General features: G+C 43.5%; 1 protein-coding gene across 1 annotated transcript in view; it reads left to right on the top strand.

Annotated features, from left to right (window-relative positions):
- Positions 1-17,303: 17,303 nt before the first annotated feature.
- The window catches only part of LOC139771145 (uncharacterized), a 54,991-nt gene continuing 48,925 nt past the window's right edge, over positions 17,304-23,369 (top strand). The window contains exon 1 of the mRNA XM_071703677.1: positions 17,304-18,087. Within this exon, the coding sequence (XP_071559778.1) occupies positions 17,904-18,087 (184 nt within the window). The 5' untranslated portion in view covers positions 17,304-17,903. The remainder of the gene's footprint in view (positions 18,088-23,369) is intronic.

Below are 23,369 nucleotides of genomic sequence, written 5' to 3'. Positions count from 1 at the left end.
ATCGCCGCGCGAAGGGTACACGTCAGTGACGCGATCTCTTCGACGGGGGGTCCCCGCGGCCGTGAGGGAGAGGCAGGAGCAGGAGGAATTCGAGGAGATCTCGTGAAATGTTATTAATGCCGCGGGGTCAGAGGGATAAGCACGCTCGGGAAACGTCCTCCTGTAGATTTGTACCTGTCTTCGTTTCGTCTCGTCCCCCCCCCCCCCCCCGTGTACGAGAAACGAACGACGAAAGACGTTGATCCGTGGTAGAAAAGCGCATGCTGCGATATAAATAATCCGGGTGCTCTCCGGCATGCACCCGGCGAATAAGGGGGGGGGGAGGAGCCCCCGGACCGAACGACGGGTTTGGGAAAATTGGTCATCGACTCCGAAATTCTTCCGGATGAGTTATCTCGTCGGAGCGAAACCGTTCGGTCATTTCAATTTGTAGAGACAAAGAAATTTATGCCACTCAAGCGGAGTGTGGTAGTCACAAGGATATGGTACCAATTAATAAAAGGCTGTAAAAACCGGTAGATACGTCGGTGCAGTAAATGATATTGGTTTACACAAAAATAGAGCCTTATCTCGAATAGAGCAGTGATAATATAGATATTTATTAATTTTTACACATCGAGATTTAATAAATAAATAAATAAATTTTTGTAAAATATATTCGATCGCTTGGTGTATTTTAGTACCGTAGGTCATTTCTAGATGGCAGCACATGATACTTACAGGAAAGATTGTGACTCGTGCCAAATAGGCTTGTTCCTACTGGCTATACTTTGTATTTTTTTAATAAAAAAAAAAGATTGTAATTCAATGCTGTAACTTTGAAGATTTAATTCTCTGCTAGCAAATTAAAAATTATCACTGTATAAATTAATTTCAGATTGTGTTCATATAGATAGCTTGTATATGTGAAGCGTCGACGCTAGAGAATAGATTCGCGGCGTCTTTTCCGACGTTGCCTTTTAAAACAAAATAACGCATAAATGTTTATATTTGCCCGAGTCGCAAAGTCAATTCTTGATGGATAATCACGAGGCTGGATAATCGTGATTTTACGAGCTCTCCCGCGATTTCCTACGCACTTTCTCACGCTATCTCGCGTCTCCCGCGAATAAAAGAGAGAAGCGAGAAATGGCTTCCGAAAGTGTCCGAGCGGAGTCGATCGATCAGCGATGAGGCTCGGCTAGTACCGAGAGCGGCTGACAGTTTATTGCCAATCATATACAACCGTAATCGGGGATGGCATCAAACGCGCGTGACCCCAATAATCCATAATGGCTCACTCGTTATGGTCGACATGTCAATCCGGCCACGTATCTTTTGGCCACGTATCCTCCTTCCGTCATTTATTAGGCGATTAGACACTTCGCGTCGCAGTTCTCGCGCGGCAGCATTGCCACCTGGCTATCGAGTCCTAGCGCAATGATTCTGCCTTATCTTTCATTTCTAATGAATTGACTTAAATTATTTCAAATTATATTATGCAATGCGAAACTTCACATATTTTAATATATCAAGAGAATATATGAATTCTTTCATTATTCACATTAAAACTACATTTTTTGATAATTGTTCTTTCCTAAATCTTAGAATTATTTTCCTAAATACTTTTGATTACATAAAATGTTCGGCAAGTGTCCAGTTTAATGTAATTTTTTCTTAGCGGAAAGTTAGTGAAGTTCTATAGTTTTTTATAGAAATAAAGAATTAATTTTTATAATTAAAATTCGAGATGTAAGATCGCACGAAAAACAAGATTTTAGTCTAGTAGGTATTCAAGTGCAATATGTTAAAATAATTTTAGCTAAGTTTTAGAATTATTGATAGCAGAACCACCACTTCTTAACAATCAGGGAGATGAGCATGATTTGTAGGCAACACGGGTCTCATTAATATTCAAGGATTCTCTGAGAGAGATAACTCGTGGAACATCGATAATGCAAAAAAGTGCGTAATCGTGTAACTCAACGGGCGGCATGGAAATTAAGCGCAATTGCTTTGAAGAAATGAAAAAGAAAACGGAATAAGAATAACGCGAGATTGCGACCGGTCGTTTTTTTCTGCCAATCTATCGCGAGCATTAATCAAGTGGCATTGTCCATTTTATATTAATTAAAATATTAAATGCACGCGCGCGCGTGACACTTCACGACGAGATAGTTACCGCGGCGATCGCGCACGTGACTGATGCCTTCCCGTCATCAGGAAAACTCGTTGCAGTAAAACGTCGTGAAACGAAGACCATCCGTGCTTTTACGTTCCTTTCGTTTATTTTTTAGGTCGTCGCTACGCGAACTCGTTCCTTTGGATCGCAATAATGGCCGCAACGTTGATTACGTTTCACTTCTGGAATTATTTGTCTTAAAGGGAGCGGAAATCAAAAGGCGAATTCAAACGCGGCAGCTTAACGGTTCAATGCGGGATGTTAATCCGCGACTAGCAACGTATTAATATTAATCATGTACCATAATACATTATAATTTATGATAATGTATTCTGTAATAAATAGAATAATATTGTGCGACTATATATGTAGCAATTTGTAACATAATATTGTAATAATTGTGTATAGAGAATAATTTTTCATTTCACACGTGATTTTCTATCCCATTCTTTCAAAGGTACAAAATAACGATCTCTGAATGCCCCGCATATAATTATATCCGTATCGAGTACTTCGATCAGTTTGAAACGGCCCTCATGGGAGGTCGATTTGGTTCGCGTCCGTTTCCCGTCAATCTGTCCTTCGTTACTTCGGTCAGCGGCTGTGACGGCTGTCTGACAGTTTATTATTTGCACTTCTGCGCTCGCACGGTGACATCCTGCCGATCGCGATTGTTCAAACAAAGGGTGAGAGCGAGTCGACTGCATAATAACGAAGGGCGTAGTAATTTGACGGATTAGAAAATGATATCCCTCGATAAATCCTCCGGTGTCGAAGTTAATCTAGATAAACCTACGTATGTAACAGAGATTCTTAGTCCCGATTACAGCGGTCTACACATATCTAATTCACGACGTAATAGCTCGTGAATATTTTAACAAAAAGAATTATCCAACTGATGTCCATCTTGCAGCTTCGCTCTCCGATTTTTGGAGATGTAGTTAGGCGGCAGTCCGACCGCAAAGGGTGAAAAATTCATAACGCCCGAGCAACGATAATATTTCCTTCCGCGTATGGAAATTCGCAGTATCGAATTCGGAGGTCCAATTTCCATAGGCGCGTCCGGGAGAGGGAGGAAGGATGTTTACATAGGTAAAGCCGGCAGTTGCGAACGTATTTGCACGAGGATTTCCCCGGCGAGTCGGGGCCGCAGGGCGAATTGGATACTCCGTCGACTCGTCGACGAAGGGCGGCGGCGGGTCTGGATAAGGGTCGTAGGAGGGATCTTCTCCGTCCTCCGCGGCGGCCGGGGGAGAGGGAGCGAGAATAAAAAGGGGGCGAGAAATGGCGCGGATGCCTCATTACGCATGCACCCCGGGCGGAAGGGTCCGAGAGTGAGTGACTGACTGACGGTACCTCCTCGTCGCGCATACACTTACGCGCGCGAGCGTCCACGTGCGCGGACACGCCTATTTTGTCGAGTGTTAGGGGCTCGCATACAGAGGACCGGTGTGCGGTCGTGCACACGGTGTGTCCTGTGGCAGCGCCGCGTCGTCGGTTTTCATTCTCGCGCGGCGCCGAGGGGTGAGAGCGCGAAATTCCGGACTGGAAGCAGGTACGGGAAAATCTGGCGACGGAAGCGACGCGGACGGAAAGAACGCGACTCCGGGTATCTGATCGTAATTGAATGCCGTAAGTTAGAAAAGGATTTCGACACCGAATCCGACGGATATACGAAGCGATCGAAAAGAACGTCTTATTCGAGCGTCGACTGGCGTTGCTACGAAAGCGAAGTCACCCTCATGGTCGCATGGTCATCTTGCCTGTCACGTTTCGTACTATAGCATAAGTATCTCATCACTTAGATCTCATTACTTTTTTACCACGTTAATGTACCAGTCAAAGTTTTGAACTAAAACTAAATCCTTAATTGAGTATATAAAGTCACTGGAACCACACGAGCACCCAAAGAGGATCCCTCTTTCAATACACACGCGTATCAGCCTAAACCCCAACACAAAAATAGCGGCGGGTGTATACAGCAATTCCGACGAAACCGCCACTAAGGCGCGTCACGATCCGCCCTCTGTGTAAACCGTTTCCTCCCTCCCCCCCTCTTTTCTTCCCTACCACCCGCCGATCCTTCAACCCTCGACAGTCTTCCTCACCGTTTCCATCTCCACCCTCGTGGCGCCCTAATTGCACCACCCCTGGCAGCTAGTCACTTTACCATAATCTCCTGGGTAATGGGGTCCCGGTGTGCGCGAGCGCGCGCTCACCCCCTCGACAATCTCCCGTGAACGCGCGCGCGTACGTTCGCCCCGTTCGGGGTTGCGACGCGATCGAAGACTCGCTCTTTGTCGGCTCCGGGCAGATTCGCGCGGAAATTGCTTCACCGCGCGCGGACCTCTTCACCCCGAGGGGTGGAAGTCGCGGACGAGTATCGCGGATCTTTCTTAACGCCAATTACGCACGTTGAGAGACACTTTCTGACGTGAGGATAAAAGGTGAAGAGATGACTTTTTAGCCCAACAAGTCTCACGATAAAACGTATCTGCGACTCTTATTAAATCAAACGTTTACGTTCATGTCATCACATTTATGCTTTATTCTGGTTTGTTTTAATCGAAAATCTCTGTAAGAAAAACTTCTTTTGAAAATGTGTTTTTAATCTTCTTGTCTAGATGCTTTATGTTAAATATTCTAAATTAGAACGCTTAACATCTATAATTGGTTTATGATTATATTATTGATTGAGAGAGAGATATATATACAGGGTAAATATTAATAATGTATCAGATACTGGTAGTTATATACAGCATTTAGAATGACAATAGCAACAGCGTAATAAGTGCGACAATAATAATAGACTGTCTGGCGAGCGTCGACGAGATTAACAGGCCCTTAACAAAGTAGCTGATGGACCGCCAAATGTTCCTCCGTCGGCGTCTGGGCTTTTTTCGAAAGAGGATCACTTCCTGACTAGATACCCACAATTACGACCCAATTACGATGCATAATGGCGACACACGGTGCGCGATTCGAAATTGGCGGCAATTTGGGGCGACAAACGATTAGGACACGCGATCTATAACGGAAGCAGCCATCACGTCACGCCAATTATGCCCGCCATTTTCGAGCGAGCCGCGAAGGACCATTGTCGTCGGGTAGATAAAAGAAGAAATCGGGTGACTTTTTTGCGTGTCGCCCGAATGTGGCCGGCGGCCTGTCAAAACCTATCATTTCGCGTTCGCGAGCCTAACCGGCTTGGAAGCCGCCGTAATAGGGCCCCGATCGACACAAAGATGGCCGACACAATGGCCGCGAAGTAACCGGCCGCGCGCGGCCCTTTGCACGGCCGTTTAGCCGCGCTTAAACGGAAATCTTGCCCGCCTGTTAAACGCCGACACGCGATTCCGTGGCATCTGTCGATCGTCTCCCGCGATACCCGATGACTAGAAAAAGCCGCCCTTTGTTGGCGACGAAGCGCTCCGAGAAAACTATGCCACACGCGTTGGGATTCTGTCTTCTATCTCAAATTGAATCCTGTGAATTCGTAACACAGCCGAATCCTCGGAATCTTCAATGTTTCCGCGCTTCCGAGCCTTTCAACTCGGAAATTCTGAGAGCTCTGGATTTTTATGACCTATCGGTTCTGCATTTTGACAATTTTAATTTATTGGTATTCTCAGGAAAGAAATTTTAAATCTTTAGATTCTGTATTTTCAACAATTTGTAAGTGTTCATTACATTATTGGGAAAGCAAGTCGTATATATATATATATAGGTTTCATGAAACTATAAATTATTTATATATCATTCTTTAGTCTAGAGAATTTAAAATGCTGCAAAATTTTCATATCTCTATTGTATTAAATTATCAGATAATATTCGAAATACTTCCAAAATTAATGATATCTTAAAGAGACTATAATGAATACTTTGTATCTGCCAGTTGGTGCGTGGTCACGTTCGTTTCGCTCGACAGTTTCTATTGAACTTTTTTCACGACGCATTATACCTTTTGACAATAATTCACGGTAGCTTTCACGCGACTACTGAGTGCGCGGGGACTCGGGGATGTCCTGGACCGACCGGGGTCTCGGATTTTATTGCGACGATGAAGGAATGTAGTGGCGCATGTAAATCCACCGGTTGGAAACAGGTCTGAGGATCACGGACGACAGTAAAACGCGCAGATTGGATGCATTGTGATTGTTTGTTTTACGACACTCCATAATGATAATAGTGTATATACATATGAGTAATAAAGTCTTCACACATCATGTCGCAAAATCTGTGCATACTACTTTCTATCGAGTGACGATAGATGAAAGTTCGCGAATTAAAAAAATCGACAGTACGCTAATAATAGATTACATAAGATCTTAATTCTCAAAGCGTCAATACTTTGTCGCTGAAAGGGATTTCGGCTCCAAACTAATGTGAAATACGTCTAGGACATTTATTATTAACGCGAGAGGATTTGGCGATAATCTCTCTCTGTTCGTCATTCCTCCGCTTACGCATCGAGGACCCAATTGTGGAGCTAATTGCAACCCCTTCGCGCGTGATTACACACGTGGCGACCCATGAGCAGCGGCGAATTGATCGACGCGCGGCGGTAATAGACACGCGCGACCGCTAAATCCTCGTAAAGTTCGGCTTTTCGGGATCGTGGGGGGGGGGGGGCTTCGCAGAGGCGCGCGCGATGTACCCGGGCACGGGGGAGGGTATAGCTTTCAGGATCGCGTCCGCTCGTCGCTTCGTTCTCGAGGGATAACACGGAACGGCGAAGGTTTGCGGGCAAGGGGGACGGTTTGCACACTCGGTTGACATCGAGATCTAGCGACGTGTCTAATTGGAGCCACTTTAACCACGGGGGCGGGCAGGGTGGGATAAGCCGTGAGCCATCCACCGCCGCTGAGAGATCAGCCCTTCCCCTCTTGGGCTTATAACCGCCCGAGAGATCTTCCGCGGGCCTTCACCCCTCGGTGGTTACACACACGAAATGTCCCCTTTCCCCCTGCTGTAACATCCCTGCTTGTTTCCCCCGTGCTGCCGTTGTGTATCTTACGCTGAATCCGGCGTAAATAATGCCGATTATCCCCCCGGCAATTGTTTTATCGACCGGACTGTCCTGTTCAAAGAGGAATCTACGGGGAGAAGCAGGGTCGAAGCTGGTTGCCGCTTCTTCCCCCTCGGACAAGCCGTGGCACAGATTTACGAGTAATTCTAAACGGGGGCTGGCGAGGACTCGCAAAGTAAATTTCGCTTGTTTTCTCGTTGGTTCGAAAAAAGCCGGGAGGAAAGCGAGACCTCGAGAACGGTGGTAACTTTAATTTCGCTCGCGGGGGTGGAAATGCTCGAAATGGCGCGACTGGTCTTCCGCGAATTTATTACGAGAAAGATCCGTAAACAGCAGATACCCGCGGAACGTGACGCGCACTGTTTAGTAAGTATTTATTTAAAATTAAGATAGCTTTCCGTAATTTTTAAAATTATTCAATCAAGATAATTCCTCGTTTCGATACTTTCCCGAGGTCATTAAATAATTGCGGGTAAGAAAATTCTCTCTTCCTTTCTCTTTTTGACGGTTAATTTGATGTAAATCTCGCTCACATTTTTTTACAACCAATCAAAACGTCGCGTGTGAAGATCGCATTATTAATTTTTTAGATCCTCCGGTTTTAATAGTCCCAGTCCAATCGAGGCTGGAGATCGCTTGATGGAACTCGTCGAGCCCGCTCGCTTTTTGCCTCCCGCTAATTATGAAATTACCCATGGAACGTCCCGTACCATCAGGCCCGTTCTCCTTTTCCATCTTCCGGAGCGATATTTGAGCGCGAATTATGCCGGGTACTCTCTTCATCCTCCTCATTATTCCTCTCCCCGCCCCTCCGCCCCTTGTCGTCCTACCGACCGACCTCATCCTTCGTGACCTTTCTCTCCTCGTCGTCCTGGCGTCGAGAAACTTATCCGGTTAATGGCCCGGCCTTGTTCCGTAACATTCGTGAAATTCGCAGACTATTTCGGGCACGGCCCGGCGAGTTATGCTAATTGATTCGCGATTTAAGCCGTAAACAAGTCGCGCGTCGAAAAGAAGTAATTAATATCAACTGGCAATGTTTCAATGGGTGCTTTACAAAATTCTGTTTAAGATTAACGTGTACTTAATTTATGAATTTAAATAAAGAATCAAATCGCTCTTATAAAGTACTACTGTTATAAGTCACTGTCTATAAAAATATAAAATGCGATTTCTTCTTTAATCTTCAAAAGTAAACAAACTATCGAAGATAGAGACAAATGACAAAATTTTCAAATATTGAAAAATTTTCATATTTGCAATGTGATACCCAGTGCATTATTTTTTGCTTCGCAGATATACTTGATTTATATTCTATATATGTATTAGCTTACACTTTACTCACAAACATAAGGAATTTGATAATTACGCGATCGGACGTTCCTTGCCTCGTGATAAGCAGCCATAACGATACCACAATAATTATAGTCCAGCTGAGGTATCACGCGTAAAAAGAGGGGCGGCGGCGGCTTAAATAAAAAGCAGATTGAGCGGTTGAAGGAAAATGACCGGAGGAGAAAAGTCGAAGTTGGTCGAAGTGCTCGTCCTGCGTTCCTCTCCTCTCCCTGATTTCCTCGCCCTTCCCAGGCCTTAACGACTAAATAAGTCCCCTCAATTAAAAAACTAATTTCGATTAGAGTCCCCGGGCGGCCATTTGGCATCGTGTAACTACATCCCGCAGGATAGCAACAACGAAGGGTTGGTAGAGACGAAAGGGAAGTCGCGCTGAGCGCGATATGCCCCGGCACGACGAAGGGAGGAAAATGATCGGCGTTATTTTTTTATGCCGCGGCTTCTGTCCGTCGTTGTTGCGCTTTATCATCCGTCTGCGGTGGTATTGGTGGCATCCTAACAGCAGGGACACCTAAATTTGACATCTTGGAATATACATTGTATTTTATTATAAGATATTATTCAAGCGACACAAAAAGATACAGTCGAGCTTTATTCGCCAAGTGTATAAGAATTCTTTGACATTTGATATAAAAGGTATGTGAAATAAAAAATATCTCACACAGGAAGACAAAGGAAGAATATCTGCTATTTAAATGAGTAAAATCAATTTTACAATCCTATTTTACGATGGGCTAATTACTGAAATATCTTCGTAATTATTAATACATTTTTTCGACGACTTGTATCAAATTAAATAAAATCCGATTATACGAACGATTCATTAAATTAAACAATGTTGGAAATTATTTGGCTTGTATAACGAGCGTTATTCAAATGTTCAATCAAAGAAAGAAAAGGAAAGAGAAAATCTATACAATCTGATCTGTATGTTCGAGAATTTTGAAGCATTCCCGGAATTCTTTTCGGGAATGGATTTCCGTGAAGCTTTAAGAATTTAATCCCATCCTATAATGCAAGACAACTTCTCACAACTTTTCCTCCGCGTTTCCTCTTTATCGCGTTCCCCCCAGAGACTGCTCCACGCAGAATTTTTCTTCGAGCCACGAAGGAGGCGCGGTAAGCATGCACTTATTTATGTTCGTATTAGTATTTATGTTAGGTGTGCACCTACGGCACCCCGTGGCTCTCAAGCGTGGACGCCTCAGCCGCCATTTGTTATTCTAATGTCGCATTATATATTTGTTTGGGCGTGGGCGGGTGAAGCCCGAAGTGTGAAACACGTTGTAACGCCGGTTCCTCCTTGAATTCCATCTTCCCGTGGGGCTCACCCACGTGACCGTGGGCTTTGTGCCCATTGAAAAGATTTCCGTCGATTTCGGGTGGTATCTATCCGCTCAGCGCGTTTCACTCTCTTTCCTCCTCTTTCTGTCTTTTCAATAAAAAGGCGGATTTATCATTTCTCCTACCATTCTCCGAATATATATATTTTACTCTTTTACGATTTATTCTTCCAATTCGAAATATTTCGCTGGAAAATGTTTCGTGCCGATGGATGTCCCCGGATGCGTAATAAATTCTATCTTATTCGTTTTCCCCTTCTTCTCCCAAATTTCACGCGTACAAATTAACGTTTTAATCTCCATGCTATGTATTTAATTCTCTCTCTCGCTCTCTCTCTTTGAGTTTCTTACCGAGTTGACTTATTACATTAATTAAATTATCATTGTTATTTTTTACGCTTGTATTTCAATGTATTTCTTCTCCGATATTAATCTTAATTACGTAGTGACTCGCATCGTCGTTGATTTTCATTAGTCTGCACATTGGGATGTCAGAGAAAGACCGTGAAAATGAGCGAGTCTACCGCGGCGCGAGATTTTATCTTCGACTGGCTCATACAATGCGTGAAAAATTCAGCGTCGTGGTATTTCCGAGATTCCCGTCATTCAATTTTTACTGATTCAGTGCGAGCTACACGATGGAGATATGATAAGCAATAGCAGTGGTGCTATTTTTGGTGGTGTTGTCGTGGAACTTTAATTCGTTCTTATTGCGTTGAGATATCGCTCGTTCTAGGCAGAATCGAGAAGAATGATAAGAATACTGCTTGGGCAAAAATATATCCCCGCATATTAAGACACATATTATTTCGACTGACACAGTTGAGCTCCGATTTAACGTTCCTACACAACTCGTTTCTCCTATTTTTATTTTCAAACCTCTCTGAATTTAGATTAGGTTTGGTAGCGCTATTTAATTAACCTAATAATGTTTGACAATATTTTATAATATTGTTAGATACGTGTCGCTTTACAGCGTTTAATGTAAAGGATAATATCGACAGAATTAAAGTAATCAGTTGATAAAAGAACAGACGCGCGAATTAATAAACAGATTAAATAATCCGCTATACCTTCATGATATCTATTGCTCGTATATTTGCATATTTACGTGTGTGGGTTCATACGCGATTGGCGTGCACCAGCGGGCCTAGATAAGTATCGTGCGACGTTTAATACACTGGGCCCCGTGTGCGATCGCCGTGGCAGGTAGACGATTCTGAATGGGCCCAAGGCAATATACCTACCGGCGTGTGTTGCGCTTATGTAGCAGCAACAACGCCAGCAGGTAGATAGGTAGGTGTGCTATAGTGTACGACGCGGTCCACCGCAAACTTAGGCAGGTATTTAACCCTTTCCAGTCCAGTGACTTCTATAGAGGTAGCCTCATTTCTCCGAAATGGGAGAAACAAAATCACAGAGCACTAAAAAGGTTTTTGAGTCCCGAGTAATATTTTATCCCGAGTAATAATGCGTAGAAAAGCGTTTTCTAATTTTATATATAGGCATGCCACATTGTCGTCTTGTCATCCCCTTTACACTTCAATTTGTCACGCTATAACATTAGTTTTTTTTTCGTAGAACGAGCTTTTATTTTATTTCTGGATTTCATTTCATCGGAATAACAAATGCGGCGAGGTTCGATCATCAAGATTCATTGATTCACGGTACGTCGCGAGTCACAACGGAGGAGGTTTCGTCAGCGTTTCACCTCAGGTACTTCGGGGTCGGTCCTGTCTCAGCGTGGTGAACCTCTCACCCACCTAGGCCGAGTTATGGCAGAGCGTACGCCCCGATGGCTCCCATATATCCACATCGTTCGTCGCGGCGTCAATGCGAGGCGAGCACCAAGCGGGCGCGTATATAGTGCCACTATTCCCCGATATGATTATGGTTGCGGATATACGAAAGCGAGCATTCTGTATGCGCCCCGCCATGGGTTATTCATAGGATACATTCCTGCCCCTACACGTGTTCTTACGCCTCTTCTGCCCTATCTCCTTTTTCTTTCCTCCTCTCCCTCCCGGATTTACTTTCTTCTTGTTCTTTGTACTTTCTCCTCTTCGTCCTCTTCACGTTCGCTTTTTTGAACGTATTGTCATCATTTTTCCGCCTACATAATGCGACTTACGAATAAAGTAAGTATTCTCCCGTTCGAGGAGAATGTACTTTATGTGTATTTATTGGCTCTTTTATTTATTGTTAGAAAGTTTCTTCACAATGTGCAGAAATATATTTTATAAACAATGACAGGGAGAGAGAGAATTATTAGCAAAAAGGTATTTCAGCAAAACCTTTTTTTTTTTTAAATTTAATTTGCTTGGCACGGTATTTGATACTTTAAATTATGTGTTTGCGAATAGATTTAAATCCAGTTTCAGAAATGTAAACAATACACTAATGGAAATTCACTTATTAACACAAATTCCAGATGTGATTCAATTAGCATTTAATTAGCATATAATTTTCATTTCCCGGTCAGAATAAATTATAATTACTGCATTCGTATTTTTCGTATAATCGTATTTTACGTTAGAAATTAAGTAAAATGCCTTTCGAATTTATTTTTTCTGGAGCCACGGTTTTCTCACGGGAGACACATTCCCCAAGAATTATGTACACGAGTTCTCATTTTACACGGCGTTATGTTTTACTTTCCGGAGGCTCTCTGGAAAGGGCTGGCGCCACGACAGCTCTCGAGCAAAATCGAGTCCTCTTAGCAGCCCTCGAGTCGTCGGAAGCCCGTGTCTTTCCACGAGTCGCCGATGTCGTCCCTTTTCTACCCTCCCCGCTTCCGCTCGCTCTCGTCATCTCTTTCCCTCTTTTTGTCCCGACCGACAGGATACCCGATGACTTTCCTCCGACATCGTCTCCTCGTTATCGCTGTAAATGGCAATTTCGTCGTTATTATTAGGATTGAGGTTGGGCGGGGGTGACCTGAGTGGAAAGGAACCGTGTGTTTACCCTCTCTGAAAACCACTCGAAAGAGCAGCCGAGAAGCTCGTGCCACGAGAGCACGGAGTTTGTAACTCTGTGCCCGACTGGTTTCTAGCGTGCGGTCGTTTTGAGGGAAGAGGCTCAACCTAGGCCTGCGTTATAGGACTGATTTAAGCGCGCGACTGATAAAGTAAAGTCTCTTTATTGCCTAGGAAAACTCCAATGTCGGAAAACTCCAATTCTTAATTTTAATAGCACATTATTTTCGATTATTTGAACGACCGTGTGCGTATATATGTAGTTTTCTTATCATATATCTTCAACATCAGTTATATGGACATTCTACCGTTATATTCCTTAATCGCACAAACGTATTAACTATATAATAATTTTATTTCAGCCCACGCTGAATTCGGATTCGGCCAACATAGAGTCTCAGTTGTCGTCCTGAATTACGGTTCGTACACGGCTTGTACGATAACGCAAAAGTTGTTAAATAATTTATCAGAGGCCTAAAACGCGCGTCGCGTAACACGCCGATCACCTGGCCACGGCGCCAGCCGTACGTAGAGAGCCGGCGATAAGATCAGTCTCGCTGGTGTCGGTGTACTCGGCTTCAGGATCGCCACCGAACCCGATCGTTCCGCGTGGGTGGCCTGCCACCTCCTCCAACGCCGCAGCCTTCCACCACCATCGCGGCCGGTGTGGTGTGGCACGGTGGTGTGTTCGCGCAGGCCTCTCTTCTCCTCGGATGATGAATGATCCCCGCGTACCCCACGGCCCCCCTCCTCCTCGCGACTCGCACCCTGTCGTGGCCCTACCGGCTCTCCGCGTCCACCTTCGGCCAACGCGCTCGTCCGCCCTCTCCTCTCCACCCCTCCCACTCTTCAGGCCATTCCACCATGATATACCTTCCCCTCTCGCATCCCCCGGCCTCGTCATCGAGCAGCCTCACTCCGGTGGGTTTTCGCTCGCTTCCTCTCCAGCACGCTCGTTTTATTTCTCGTTTATTTTTCCCACCCGCGAACCGTCGAGATGCAATTTGCATCCGAGCTGCTGCTGTTGCCGCCGTCCCAGCCGGTTGCCGCGAGCAACAACCGGCGTAGAAGCGAGCGACTCACCACCGGGGAAATTGTTTGTCAGGAGAAAGGAAATTTTAGAAAATTCGATCGAGATTGCGAACGTCAATACGAATTGTCCTATTATCTTTACGCAATGAAGCGGGAGAAAAGGAAAATTGACGATATTTGCTGCATATTTCGCTAATAAGCGATCGCTATTGCAAAATTAGTACAAAGTAAATTTTATGCTAGTTTAACTCAATATCTCATCGGCGTATTTCAACATTGATAGTACCAATGTAATTTATTGTAATAATACTAATGTAATTTATTCCAATATTTGAGAAAAAAAAATAATAATGTCATTCGAATTTAAGGGGGGCGATTATATCTATGTTATATTTACATTCGATATTCACGCGTGACGAAATTCATGCTAATAATCCACGAAAGAATCTTTATGAACTCATATATTATAATCATACAGTTGTAATATTCGATTAACAGTGCGTTTCAAGTAAATCCACATAACTTTTGAGAGCGTAGTTAAGTGGATACAGTAGTCCGTTAGATAATGGCCGATTTCGCCACGGATGATGACTGTGAAAGACGACGGTGACACGTCTCGGCAACCGCTCCAAAAAACACTATAGAAGCTACTACGTGGCACGGGGAAGAAGCGAGGCAGGGAGAATTGTTCCGTAGAACTGGCTTGTTCCTGCGGTTGACAGGAGAGACTTGACGACTTGCGCGCGAGCTAGGCTTCTCTATCTATCCAGCTACCTGAAAGTATCCGGCACCCGAAAGATGAAGGAAGAGAGAGACTGAGGGTGAGTGTCCGGGGACTTCATGTTTTATGCTTTTAGGGGCCCTTTATGCGCTCGACTACGGGGGCACCCAGCATGTCGAATAGAATTCGGAAGGCTGGCTATATACGTGATAGGTATTTTGACATGCCCGAGAAATTAGTATGATAAAGGGACTGGGCAAAAGCGCCTAAGTACCTAAACACACACGCCGTAAATCTTCCCTTCTCTCTCCGCGCTTCTCTCTCTGCCCGTCTCGCCGGTCCTCTCGTCGATCTACGAACAAAATTGTCTCGTCGAGGCCCATTTTGTGGCATTTGATCGATCGAGATGCACCTCAGACGCAGACGCAGCCTCTAACGGTCCCCATCGCGTCTTCGACGGTTTTATTACCGTTCGTCGTAACGTCTATTTAACTTTCCCGTCCCTCCACCACCACCACCACCACCACCACCCCGTCTCGTCTCGCTTCTGACGATAATGCTCGCGAAACTCGATCGCGTTTTACGGTTCCCGGCGAATATCCGCGGTACGTGACTTGAGTAAAAATTTACCGCAAAACACTGAGGCGCATCAACTTCTGATGTTGCGAAATGTCGACGGTATCGTTAGTAACATGTTCGTCAACTTTTAGTACTTACAAATTAACGATTATTAACGGACGCTATTTTCGATTAATATTTTAAGAACCAATTAAGCTGCAAATGCTAATCAAGAGATTAATTTACTTTTGTGTAATAAATATGGTTCTTCTTCTTCTTTGCATATAACACTGTTAAATATCAGGGGATGAAATTTTAACCAATACCTTGAGTTAGATAGCATTTTGTTATTTTTAACTACTATGTGGATCGAAATTTATTATTTTAACATAAAATAGTATTATTTTAACTCCATTAGTCCAGTTAAATTAACATTGTTTCAGTCAAATTATGACCTATTGAGTAGAAGCAGTGGCGATCTATAGGAATGGTTAAAAATGACTCAAATTGAGTATAATTTGACACTAGGAATTTAACAGTAAATGTATTTAAAATACCTTAGTGTGTTGAGTTAACCCTAGAACTACTAAAGCAGTCAAAATGACTGATTTATAATTTTTTATCACATTTTAAAATGCATTTTCTGAGATTCTCCGTGACTTTTATTGCAATATATGTAAATGGTCAATTTACTTTCCCCCTTCATCTTTCTTTCTGAGATATATAAGTATACATATATATATTATAGTATATTTAAATAGTAGAAAAAGGTATACTTAATCATCGGTAGCTAAATAGCACATGAATAAGTATACCTTGTGTAGTAAGGAATAAGTTGGTCTCGTATCATTCTAGAAGATCGAAATCGCGATGAGGATTATCAATCACGTCGCGGATGATGGAAAGGTTGGCGCAAATCCTGGCGTAACGATGGAACACGTGAGTTAGCGTCAAACGAAAAGCTACGGAAGCTGGTCCAAGCGACTCTTTCCAAAGATACGATCTTTTTTCGCGCAAATTACGGCAAACAACTGGCGTAAACGGATTGTGCACTGTCGACGGTTATACCACCCGGCAGGTCTTCATGATTATTCTCGGCACAAACAACCCTCCTCATTCTCCAGAACCGCTCGCGAAAGCTTTTAGCTACGTATTACGTGCCGGCGCCGGCGTATCCCCGTCGTACTCCCGGTTTTCGGCTTAAATAAATTCTCTTCACGCTATCGCTGCCTTCTCCGGGAAAATCAACGCGAGAACACCTCCGTCAGAGATATATAACCGCGTACGTAACATCGCTTGAGTTATGATCGCCGAACGTCTTAATTTTCCTCAAATGAACTCTTATATCCGCTCCTATCTCACGCGAATCAATTTTCATGCTCGACAGAATAACGTTGAAGCACTTATCATACAACACAATGATCCAACGTCAAACGAAACGTTCTCCCGATCTTTGTCTTACGCCGGTAAGGTAAATTATGCAATTAGAGAGCATCTATTAACCCGTGCGCGGTGGTTTGGGTTGCTCGCGTTAATCAACAGACAGCGAATCATGCAATTCTTGCTCCTCGCAGCCACGTTCTACGCCACTGCGAGTGCGGCGGAGGTACATACGTAGATACGTATGAACGCCGGCCATCCGGCGCGAGAGGTCGATCGATCTCTCTTTCGTCGTTGCGCGGCCACCGTGTCGCTGCCACGCCACTCCGAGATACCCACGTCGCCGTGGGTCGCTAGCAGTGGGGAGGTCCGTGTCAGGTTTTGACGGTGGTGGTGGTGGTGCTGGGGGTAGTGGTGGTTGTTGTTGCCGGTCTACCAGGGTGTGGCGAGAGTGAGGAGAAGCGCCTTTCCCTCACGCACCGCCTTCGCCGGCGTCACATGACCCCGCGGTACGCTCGACGGTTCGACGGGAAGGGCAAGGAGAGAGAGAGAGGCCCGAATGGTTAAGCGTTGCTGTCAACCACCAAGGCTCCGCCTACGAAGCTGGTCGATACTGCGCGCGCAAGGCCTCTTCTCTCGCCGTCGGCTGCGCCACGCTGCGCGAAAACCACCGGGTGCCTCACGGTGCCCCGGTGGTGGGGTAGTCGGTGCGCGTGGGAGGAGGAACGGCGAGCCAGTGGAGTCCGGGAAGTCGAGCAGCGCAGACGCGTTGTGCGCTGTTACGTTCCTCGTGAAGGTCCAGCGGTCCAGTAATCGACAGCGACGATCAACCGCCGTGACGACGTAGCACGTTTCGTAGCCAGGGTGGATTAGTGGACAATTCGCGGGCAAATTGTATACTATCCGGATAGTCGTCCGCAATAATAAACGGATATCGCGCTCGAAGGGGAGAGGTGTGGAAGCGCCTCTCTCGCTGCCGCGAGCCGTCATGTCGCTACGAAGAAACGCCTGTACCCTGATTCTGTAACTCTTAACGACAGTGTCGTTATGTTGTCGTTGCGCAGGTATATTATATGGTAAAAAAAGCTGGACAGAAAGAGAACGAAGAGGAGAGGAAAAGACTCTAGAGGAGACCGAGATACTTAATATGCCTTGTCTCAAGTGAGGGTGGTGGTTCTCTCTCGACTTTCCTTAAGGAAGAGAGGAAAGTGGTGGACCTCGCGACGGTGAGATAAATCATCGAGGGGACGAGAAAGAGGGTAGAGCACCCGCGGATCGATCGGAGTAAGAAGATCGGAGTAACAAGAGACTGAACGCGTACGAGTAAGTGTCGTCGTGCGCGCGAGGAGGGATGCCTACGAAGGGGGAGAGGGGAAAAGCGACGGACTTCAGCATCGCGGCCATCATGGCGCCCAGGGGTCCGTCCTTCGGGCATTACCACCTGCAGGGCATCGGTAACGCTGCTGCCACCGCTAATACCAGCCTAGAATGTCCAACCGGCAAGGGATTCGTTGCTGAGTCAACGCTGGATAATCGTGAGTTCTTCTTCTTTTTTTTATGAATATAGGAATCGTCAGCAATTTCTTTGAAAATACCGCTTTCTTGTTATATAATCGAAATAGGTGCCTAATCTTCCGTCGCAGACAGCTAAACGCCGTTTCCTTAATCTTTACGATTACGTATCGTTCAACAAACATGCGGGATCGTAAAATTGAGTGTCGTGGGAGAGTGTGTGTACCTGTTTTATGACAGGTAGAGAGGATTTTTGGAAAGCGGAAGCAACAGTCATTTCGGAGTAGCCTGATTATCGCGCGATTAGGATTATTCCATTATCGATAATAGTTATCTGGATAACGTTAATCCTATACGAGTCGTCTGTTATTGACATAGTGAAGGCTGATATAATTCTAGCCAAACGATAAGATAAGAACGTTGACAAACAGGAAGTCTTTAATTGTTTGCAGATATTGGATCGCAAATATTACTTCAAGAGAAGTTGAGAGAGCACACTCTCTCTCTTTTGTTATTGATCGACATTTTGTGAATCTTTATGAAGACAAGGCTCTTCGATCCAAGATGGAGTCGTTGACATTGAAGCCTATTGCTTTCTTTCGTTCGCTTTGAGGCATTTAACGTGACATTTATACATTTGACATTTCCGAGGCGCGGCGCGACAATGGAAAGTGTGAGAAATAAAGTGTCACAAGCAGAACGCGGACGCGAAGAAGCAACGAAGCTGATGGAAATGTCAGACGTTGAAGTGATAAACGCGAACGCGGCTCGTTTTGCGCGTCGCTGCCGGCAGCGATGGTCGTAAACGGTGGAACGCACTTTGCAACATCGTCGTAAAACAATTTAATCGTATCTTCACGGTGTCGTAAGGCACCGTAATGTAGTCCGTCATGAAGACAGGTCCTAATTTCGTACAGTCGAGAACGAAAATGCGCTCAAGAAAATTCGTTTATCTTCATTTTCATTGCGGCTGCCTGCTTCCTTCGCAGTGAGTCAGCGTTTTCGTCTACGCTTGTCAATACATAGTCATGAAAGCCCTAATGGCAGTTTTGTGTAGAAGATTAACGAACTCTTTTGAGTACATTACATAATTCCGCGTGGAAAAGTTGAAGATAGCGCGAGAAGAATAACGATCTTCGAAGAAGTTCTTTACATTTTGTTAGAACATATTATATTATGTTATTTTTGTTACATAATATTGAGAAACGTTTAAGAAATATGTGGAATTAATTCATTTATAGTAAAAAGCGAGTTAAATGTTCGGTTGCCAAGGAAATTTGCTATTTGTATGAATCCTGTGTAATATTTTTTCTAAATTTTCATCTTCTCTCTCTCTCTCTCGGTTTTTATTTATCTACCTTATCAACTACTCTGTTGAAGATGATTATTATTCTTAATAATTTAATTCTAATAATTGTCCGTATGTCTAGTATTTTGAGAAACGACACGTACTTCATCATGTGTCATCACAGAAAATTCGATTTAGCTAATCAAATTATCTCGCGGTTATTAGTGCCGCAATAAAAGTCTTTTCGGGTTGCCAGAGGTTAAGTTACGGGTTCATCTTAGGGGTAACTGAGTTTACGATTTAACGAGCTTATTTAGAGCTTGTTGGTGTTAGAGTGTACAGCACACCTCCCGGCCTGTCTACATTACGACGCGCTTTTCTATCCGACGGCCCGCGATTCGTCCGAGAGCGAACGGGCTATTACATTTTCACATCTGTTAACTTCAACGTTTTAGCTATTAGCCTTAACTGTTGGCGAAATGTGCAGGCACATTCGAATCCATAATCATAGTTATCTCCGGTAATATTCGCAAACATTTTCACAAACACAATTTGTATATAATTATTATCTGCACTGATCTAAGAATATAGTAAGTTATTACTTTATTAGAAAGAACTTTCCTAATCAAGTTTTTATCAATAAATCAAATCAAATATCTTGGATGTGTGAGGTCCTATAGAATTTTCGAAGTCACGAAGCTTTTAAAACATTCCTATACCTCTTTAGATTTCTTGAATCCTTCAATAGCAATCTCGGATAATTATTTTTTGGAAGATATTCGAATTCGGAATAAGAACTAATTAAAACTGCGATGGTGAGGTCGGATAAGCAGTGGACTAGCCCAGTTCCAGTATTCCGCTACCATGGTCTAGAAGTGTTGATCGCTGTCTCATTAATTAGGAATACGCGATTCATCGAGCGAGTGCTCCGGAAGAAAAAAGCGTCGCTCGCTTGGCAGGCCGAGCGATAATTAGCGTCCGAAATAGAGGTCGTACTCATGCAACGGGAACGTCGGGTCACGGCTGTTACCGGCGAATCGCTGCCAACAAATTGCGCGTAAATTTTACCTGTTCGCACCAGAATTAACGAGCGTCTGCTGGACGCGTTAAGCAGATGGTGATCTAGCGAAATCGGATTCTCGAGTCCCCTTCGTAGATTTATAGTGTTTTTCGGTGACGAAAGAAACGCGATGCAAATTGGGCACGGGACTGGTAGCCAAGAAATGTACGTGCAGAATGAGCGTTTGCTGTGCTTCACATAAAAGCAACATTTTGCTGTTTTTTCTTACATAAACATGCGATTTAATAAATTTAGATAAATGTAATTTTTATATAAATTTATATAATATTATAATGTAGAAACACAAACAATATAATTTGGACATATGTGGACGTGTGTGTTGGAAAATATGTTTTTCTTAACAGTTACATAGTTATTTAATGGAAACTTTGTAGATAGAGGTTCTTTCTCAGTAGAATGCATATTTACTTTATTTGGTTTTAAATTATTATACCCAAATCATTTCATGTTGAGAGGTACGTAATCTTTCTCTCAACATTTATGAAATTTGAATTTACGTATTTATGAAATATTTTTATATTGTATACAGGGTGTTTCAGGTTTTTCCCGTCAAACTATGCCGGTATGTTCAATCAATTATAAATCAATCAATTACAAAATTAATTACAAATTCAGTAAAAAAATTTACCTTCGTATAGTTTGGGTAGAAAAATGGAATTACCTTGTGGCGATTATATCGGCATATACTTAACCGCCGAAACAGCTCGAATCGAAAGTAAGAAATAACGAGGTCGAAAAATAGGGAAAGACGTTAGATGGGAAAACATAAATAGAAATAACAATAAGCGGAAACGTTACAGGCAAGACACAAACAATAATTAATAACATTAAACCGATCGAAACGTGACGAGCGACTTCTCGAAGGACACGAAGTCCGGAGAGGAGAAAACGATCGCGAGATCCCGGGGACAGAGAGACAGGCATTCGACACTGCGACTCGCTAGAGTAAAGACGTATCCGCGGAATTGTACATACTCAGAAACTCTCATGATATTAAAGACAATATTAAGATACGAACTCGAATAAATTAATCAACTAAACCTTTCACGCACGACCTATTCCCAAAACCTTTTTTGTTATTCCTTTCTATATAATGTATTTCGTGCAAAAATTATACGACTGAGCTACAGAGGATTAAGATTACCATCTTAAAAATAATAAAAGTAATAATAAATAAAAATATGAGATTAAAAGACAAAAACGAGGACAAACAGTAAGAATAATAAGAGTCAAGATATACAGATATTGATGAAACTATATGAAAATACAATAAAATGATATTCATTTATTCAGTGTAGCTTCACTTCGCTGTATTGCTTAAAATATGCGAAAATGAAGAGACCTTGATTTTAAATCTTGATACATATTTCAGACATATAGAAGTTTAAATTCTTAGTCTCTCGAAGGCTTATGTTTCCACAAAACGTTTATAAACGTAGAAATGTGCCACACAAATAGAGGGAGATTAAAAATTCTTTAGAGAGCTAAATCAAACTTCTAATAGAACTTTTGAACGCGCACATTACTTCCAGTTCTAGAGTTGGTCAATGTCGAGAATGTCGAGAAAAACGGAAAAACCAAGTGTTTCGCACATTATAAGAATGCCAGTCTGTAAAAGTTTCTAACAGTATACCTAATACAGAAACTGCGTGTGACAAAATTCCGTGTGAGGAAAGATACCAGAATTGTAGAAATTCCGAAGTCTCTCCCTTTTTCTTTCTCTCTTTAAACGGGAAAATCAGTGGACAAAAGAGTATATTGTTGGAGTTATGCCTTTTAGAGATAAAGCGGCGTGAAAGAACTGAACAGTTTAAGAAGAAATTTGAAAAAAAATATTTTGTCAACTATTTAACTAAATAATGGATACTTGTAACATAAATAGGATACCTACTTGTAACATAAGTAGCTGAGAAAGCTAACAAAAATCATTCATTCATTCTCTCGCCCTCTCTTTCTCTCATAAACTTAGTATCTTGGAAAGACTCACAAGTTGAAGGGGGGGAGGGATTTCTCGGTGGACAGAAAAATTGCATTTAATTATAAAAATAATTCCTAGACTACCTGTTGCGAAACACGTGAAAAACAATCGGTCGCCGATCGGAAGACGCGCGCGTACACGAATATAAAAATCAAGTAATGCAGCCAGGCGTAGCATTTGTCATCCGCCATTGCGGGACTATCGCCGCGCTACACGTACCCATCAGCATTGCGGAATTATTGTCGCGTGTGTATTCCCTCATGCTTTGCGCCCGATGTGTATAACGATCGATGCACGGTGGCGTAATTATGAAATTACGAGATAAGAAACGTGTTAACGTATTCAAATGGAGATCTCGCGCGTTGATGCGCGTTATCACTTCATTCTCTTTTCAGCGTTCCTGAAAAATGTTTACAATTCACCGTGTTTTTTTTTTATCTCTAACACTCGCGAAAGAGTCACGCGAATACAATTTGCGCTAGTTCCACGTAGTATTCGAAAATTTCGCAAAAGAAATTACAGGGCAACGAGAAATATGATAAATACGGTATGCACGGAGCGTTATCGAGCTTAGGATAAGTTGGGACAAAAAAACTTGCGTTTCTTTCTCTCTCTTATTGTAGCCGCTCATAAGAGCGCTTTTTCCGGTTGATAATCTCGCGCTATCTGCAGGTAGCACGAGCTGGGAGATGCGTCCGAAAGAAGCGACGATAAGAAGAGACGAAACACGGAGGGACGAAAAATATAAACGTGCGCGGGCCCTTCACGTTTTTCCACGCGACCTGCATTTTTGTGCCGCTCGAACGTAAATCGCCCCGGCGTGTTTTTGTCACCGGGCAGAGACTCTCGTCCGCCGCCTTTCAGCCAGTAATCACATTAGCGCACTTAACGACGCCATTACGCTCGCCGCCGGCAATCCGAAGAATTCTTAATCGTCGCCTGCCCTCGCGTCCAGGGG

Source organism: Temnothorax nylanderi, unplaced genomic scaffold, assembly GCF_030848795.1.
Source record: "Temnothorax nylanderi isolate EJ_2023f unplaced genomic scaffold, tnyl_v1.0 TNYL_tig0036_pilon, whole genome shotgun sequence".
NCBI classification, from domain to species: Eukaryota; Metazoa; Arthropoda; class Insecta; order Hymenoptera; family Formicidae; genus Temnothorax; species Temnothorax nylanderi.
The sequence above is the reverse complement of the archived record's forward strand: the minus strand, read 5'-3'. Positions and strand labels throughout refer to the sequence as shown.